We start from the raw sequence: 6292 nt of genomic DNA, 5'->3' as shown, positions 1-6292 counted from the left end.
ACGCTGGAGCAGTGATCGGGTACACCCGTTGCGTGGAAATGAATTGTGGAGGCGGCCATGTTCAGCAGCAGTGCCCAGTGTATGTACTACACAGTGCTTTTTTGTTTCTGCGCGTACGATGCCGAGCGTGACCCGATCGGTCAAGCTGCACACTGTGAAGCAGCTTGTGCGTCCAGGCCTCTAGGGAAAGGGGACGGGCCCATGCACCATGGATGGGCGTCCCATCAGGACGGATAGACAGATAGATTAGTCCGTAGAGGCTCACTGATCGGCTTCAGCAAATCCAGGTCCAGAAGACACGGCACACCCAGCCGAGCTCGGCGAAGATATGACACACGCACACAGAGAGAAAACAACAGGTTGGTTTCAGTTAAGTTCAGTTAGCCAGCAGCTGTACACAAAACAAACAAACAAACAAACAACCAGCTGCACCAATTGAATCATATCTTCTTCTATATACGAATAAACACAACAAGAACAAACGACCAAAAAACTTCCGGTGAACAACAGCCAGGGCGATTCGTTAGCCATCTATATATCCTACGGTCGATCGAGCCCGCCGATCGGCCTCTACGTCAAGTACCGGCGCCGAGCTACTGCTGCCGCCGTCCGGCTCTGCATATGTCACCATGCCCCATTGTGTTCCTCGGCGCTTCAGGCACCGCCATGTCCGACACTCGTCTGTGCACCGGCAATTCAGCAGGATGCAGCTCTTCTACCACCACCAGTTCCGAAGCCTGACAGCATGACCATCGATTTGTTATTTTTTTTACACGGCGCGGTGTATGGAAACCCCTCAGGCAGCTCGGCGCCGTGCTGCCCCGTTGCTTAGCTCAGGGATTGGCCGCCACTGCTGCTGTGCTGCTGAGATGCACAGGTAGCCGCGACTGCCTCCTCTTGATTCACACCACAGTTTCCTTGCTCCTTCTCCGGTATGGTCTGTGAACAGATGGTCGGCCATCCAATCCTCAAAGCCTATTATTCTCAAATCAACAAGGTTGAGGTATCATCATGTCTGAGCCTGCCTCGGACCTGCTCGGCATCAAAGGATGGGGAGTGCATCAGCTGAAAGCCTGCCGCCAGAATCGAGCCACGGCCATGCACACTACAGTTCCAATCTGGATCACCAGGGTCAGTTTTCTTTGCACTGACATAGGCCTGTGTCCAATTGTAGCAGCAAACACAGACCATGGAAGCTACGGAACACTACTGCCACTCTCTTCGGCGACTCGAGCTTTCTCCTCCTCGGCGCGAAGGTTGAGATCCTTATAAGTATTTGCGGAAGCAGCAGTGAAGGTCTCCATCGCTTCAAAAATATTCCTCAAGCTCGACTGCAGGCTGCTGTTTTCGGCTTGGGGGCCTGCGCCGTGTAACACCTGTGCGGACAAGGACACGCCTGTCTGATCAGAAACCAGGACAAGCTTCTTGTTCTTTGCTTCCAGAGCCTTGCGCATTTTTTGTTCATCCTTTTCCATCACTCTCAGGTCCCTGTCCATTCCTTTATTGGCCATCATACCCTGCCTTTGCTGTGACCTGTGCTTCTCCCAGAGGTGGAGAACGTTGGACGCAAAGGCTTGCATTGCCTTGACGACTTCCTTCTCGGATATCCTCGCCACGCCGGCTGCCCAATTATTACATATCACAAAGATGGGCGGTGCACCTAACCGTCCAGGAGAAAATGGAGGGACGCCGTCATCCGTTTCCTCGGGCACATACTCAACTCCTTTCCGCAGCCAGTCATTTAACGTACTAACATAGTTCTTTTGAGCGGTAACCCATCCGGCAAAACAGGTAGTCCAGTCCAATAGCTGAAGCTCTAGATGCTTGATCAAGTCCATGTGATCATCACCAAACCTTGCAGCATCTATCATGGAGTCTATGTTTTTAGCTTGGGATATGGCATGCAGCTGGATCTGATGGCATTCTAACATAACATCCCACATCCGCATCAGCCTGGATAAAAGCATTTGATACAATCAGTTCCAATATCACAGACCAACATGTGCGTAAATAAAAACAGTAAAGAAAGATGCATAGGTGCTAACTGAACAACACACCACCATAGATGTCAACAGTCAACTAAATCTTGCAATGCACTACATGGAAAAAAAAACTGTGAACAAAGGACTGAATCCTGATGCATGAAAATAAAATAAAATAAACATATAACCTGGTAAGAACATGCAATGGAAAAGACTGTCCTGTTTGAGAGAAGATATAATACTACTAGGATTGACACAACAAAAGCATTTTGGTTACTGAAGGAAACCTTGTGCTACATACTTTTTCTAACTGCTCATTGATCACTGTTAATTGTGTGCCTCACTATCACCTCACTCACATTAACAATATTGCAAGGTAGTGCAGAAAAAGGATTTATAAATCCACTGATTTGCGTATGTGAAAATACTCAAGTTAACATAAACATGTAGCTAGACATTCCAGATGTGATATTCTAACATGTAAAAGAAGCAGGAAACAGATAGGGGTATGTGCAGGTTACTGTTGTTTTAAGGGAGAGCGGCATACCCTTGAATGAGCTCACATGTTTGTGGCCATAACTCATCATCCCTTAGCTTACTGATCTTGCCTGAGATGGTGTTCACAACCTGAATAGCTATGCTTATTCTTGTCGATAACTTCCTTATTTCCTTTTCAGCCGCTACGATCTTTTCAGTTTCTGCACCTTTCTCATCTAATATTTGCAGGTCCTGGCGTTTCCTATCATACTTAAGCCTTTCCTCCTCTTCAGCCTGTAATGTACACGAAGAAACTGAGTCCAATGAATCTAATATTGGATAAATGGGTGCAGAGTGATAAGAAAAGCATTGACCCACTTCCACATCATTTCAATGAGTATCAACCAAACATTTATTTATACATGGAAGAACAAAAGAGTATTAAAGTGGACCTATTCAAAGCATATTTATTCATTAATTAAAAAGTTACATTTAACTACCTGATACATAATTTTAGCTGCAACAACAATACCTAAGTAAGTGCTACCCCTTAAAAAATAAGATGGAAACTCCTAATTGTAATCAGTCAGTACCATAGACAATGGACAAATCCAAAACTTTCACATACTGTACTTTGACTCTGTGCACTAAATTAGGATGCAGAGGCATGTGAAATGAGAACATGAGGAATCACATTGCCAAAATAAAGTAATCTCGCGACTCACAATGTTCCTCAGAAATTCAAATATGTAAAAGGAGAATTCTATACCTTAACTTCCTGAAGAAGCTTCCTTTCCCACATGTATAGTTTCTGTAGTGTCGAGGAAAGGTTGCCACATCCCATCGCCTTGTCCTCTTCGAACCGCAGGAACTCCTCCTCCATTGTCGGTATCCCACAAATCATCATCGCAGATACTGGATTGGCAATTGGGTAAAACTTAGCAAACATGTTTAGAAACTGCAAAAGAACAAGCCAGAACCGTTTGACAGCAGAGGTGAGACAATTCACCAACCTTTGAAACCAGAACCTTTCTGGTAGTAAGGCATCTTGCCGACCTCAAGCATCTTGGACACCTCACCAGCTGAACTGGAGGCACGCTCGAACTGAGCCTTGATCTCGAGCACCACCTCATTGTCATCAACATACGTCTTCTCTGATCCTGTGCCCGGCAGGCCAGCAACATGTTGACGTGCTTCATTCCGCACCTGTTCTCCGACAACACTCTTCTCCACTACATGAACATCATGATCCAAGCTGCTCCCACTACTACTTGGCAGCGACGACTTGGAGTCACGGGGCAGTTCATCCCCAGTACTGCTCCGACCTTCCTCCTTTGCGGCCTTCCCTTTCCCAGTGTGCCCATTCAACAGGTGCTTGTCCTCACCATAAGCTTCCTTGACTACCTCCATGTCCTCATCCTCCAAATCGGGGATGCCCTCCTCCTCGCGCACATCTTTGGAACTCCTGCTGGGAGTGTATGGCGCTGGAGCAGCAGTTGGCTGGTCATAGTAGCTCCCATAGGTCTCAAATGGGTTCAAGAAATCCCAAGTAGACACACTCGGCGGAGATGGAGGCGGCGGTGGCACGACTTCCTCGCGGGAGGAGGATGGCATATCTGCCGGAGGTGGAGCAGCAGCACCGCCATAGTAACCACCGTAGGCATACTGGTTATAGGAACTCTGCGGCGGGGAGGCATACCCATTGTACCCGCGCGGGGGTGGCTGCGCGCCGCCGTCACCATAATAGTGGACTCTGGCATCGCTGGCCTGCGGGCGTTGCTCGTATGCTCCAGACGGCGGAGGCGGCTGTCCCCGCGCATAGCTGGTATTGAAGACGGTCTGAACCGTGGCATCACTGGCCTCCGGGCGTTGCTCAAACGATACGGACGGCGGCGGGGGCTGGCCACGCGCATAGCTGATGTTGAAGAAGGTCTGGACTGTGGCGTCGGTGGCCTCCGGGCGGTGCTGGTGTGAAACGGACGGTGGTGGGGGCTGGCTGCGGGCATAGTTCATGTTGAAGAAGCTCTGGCCATAGCCACCAATGCCGCCGTAGCCAGGTGGGTCGTATCCAACACTGCTAGGTGGCGGTGGTCCCATGCTGCTGTATCCCGGTCCATTGCCTCCGGCGCCCCCCATGCCGCCATAGCCCGGGTCATAGCCGCCGGGCCCTCCCATGCCGCCGTAGTCAGGTGGAGGGGGGTATCCACCATACCCGTACCCCGGAGGAGCACCATACGACGGCGGCGGGCCGTACGCGGAGGAGCCATACGGCGGCGGCCCCATCTGCTGCGGCGGCGGCCTCTGGCCCGGGTCCCCCGCGGAGCGAACGATCTCGGGCCGGCGCTGGCCCGGGTCGGCCTCGTCGTCGGAGTGGAACTTGATGTGGCCGTCCTCGGAATCGGAGTCCCCGTCGGAGTGGAAGTGGATGTGCTGGTCATCGGGGTTGATGCGGACCTGCTTGGCGGCGGGCGGCGGCGCCTGGCCGTTGGACGAGGAGGCGATTGCGGGGTTGTTGGCGGGCGAGGCGGCGGGCAGGCCGTCTCCCTTGCGGTTGCCGGGGGGCAGGTGGAGCGTGGGCTCTGGCGGCGGCGGGGGCAGCGTCTGGACGCCGCGGACGAAGTCGTGCAGCGCGACGCCGACCCTGCCGAGCGAGTCGGCGTAGGCGCGGTGCGCGTCGGCGAGCGTGTAGCGGTGGCGGATGGCGAGGGCCAGCAGCTCGGAGCGCTCCCGGCAGTGCTTCACCGCCTTCTCCTCCTCCAGCTTGGACTGGCCGCACCCCATCGGCCCCTGCCGGCGCGAAGAGGAATCACGAAAGCGGGAGTCTTTTTATTCCCCTTTGGTCAGAGGCGCCGCAGCGGCCGCATGTCGGCGTCGGCGGCGGCGAATCTGGCGGCGCGGGGAGCGGGGGAGGGGGGCGAGAGAGCGGCAGATCTGGACTAGAGGGGCAGGGAGGAGGGTGGTGTGGAGGGGACTGGAGGCGAGGCCGGGAATCTTCGCCTTTTTGCTGGCGCGGGCGCGCGTGCCAGCGGGGGGCGGCTCGTCGCGACGCGGCCTGAGCCTGAGCGCCTGAGCCTGAACCTCGTGGCAGCAGCGGTGAAAAACCCAAGCGGATGCTCCTGATGGAGCAGCCGCGGCGCGCGAGCCCGACCGACCAACGGCGGCGGGGATGGGGTTTCGAGGGGGGAAAGCAGAGTGGAGGACGGAAGGGTGGGGCTACTGTATCACTGAGAGGCTATGGTGGTGGGAGGGGAGGAGCGGAGCACGAGGCGGCATCGGGGGATGGAGGGGAGGCTGGGCTTGCTCTTTCGGTGGTGCGGCGGTTTTACCCAAACCCAAGGCGCGCACACACGCGCAAAGACAGGGGGAGAAAAGATGAAATATCGACGACGGTGAGGAGGGAGGAGAGAATGGAGGTGGTGGTGGTGGTGGGGCTATGGGCGGGGGGACATCCGTACATTGACGCCTGTCGCCGGCGTGGAGGACGGAGGGGAGGGGGGCTGGATTTATTTGGGTGGGGGTGCCGCTCCTCCCCTGCTCTTTATAATCTCTCCGTCCATTGTTTGCCAGGTAAGTACAGTAATTAGCTCCAAAGTTTGTTTGCTCGGGCGGCGACGTGGCATGTCAACTGCGAGTTTGCGAGCCTGGTTCGTAGCGGCGGACCCTTGGTGGCTTGCGCTTTCAGTTTTTTTCGGCGCGGCTGTTTGCGCACGGGTGTGAGGTGGAGCTTTGTACTGGCGCAGTTGAGTGCCGTGCCCGTGGGGGCCAGCCGGGGCGTTTCTAGTTCTAGACTTCTAGGTGAAGGTGGATGGATGGATGACGAGGGTGCCTCACGA

General features: G+C 54.1%; 1 protein-coding gene across 1 annotated transcript; it reads right to left on the bottom strand.

Moving 5' to 3' along the window:
- Positions 1–344: 344 nt before the first annotated feature.
- On the bottom strand, positions 345–5928 carry LOC123122503 (protein ROLLING AND ERECT LEAF 2). The gene is made up of 4 exons (XM_044542701.1): positions 3473–5928; positions 3229–3374; positions 2530–2753; positions 345–1953 (listed from the first exon to the last, which is right to left on the bottom strand). The coding sequence occupies exons 1-4, from the start codon at positions 5238–5240 to the stop codon at positions 1197–1199; spliced, it is 2895 nt and encodes a 964-aa protein (XP_044398636.1). The 5' UTR covers positions 5241–5928; the 3' UTR covers positions 345–1196.
- Positions 5929–6292: the final 364 nt, after the last annotated feature.

Source organism: Triticum aestivum, chromosome 5D (assembly GCF_018294505.1).
Source record: "Triticum aestivum cultivar Chinese Spring chromosome 5D, IWGSC CS RefSeq v2.1, whole genome shotgun sequence".
In the NCBI taxonomy this organism is placed as follows: domain Eukaryota; kingdom Viridiplantae; phylum Streptophyta; class Magnoliopsida; order Poales; family Poaceae; genus Triticum; species Triticum aestivum.
Note: the sequence above shows the minus strand (reverse complement) of the source record. Positions and strands in the feature narration are given on the sequence as shown.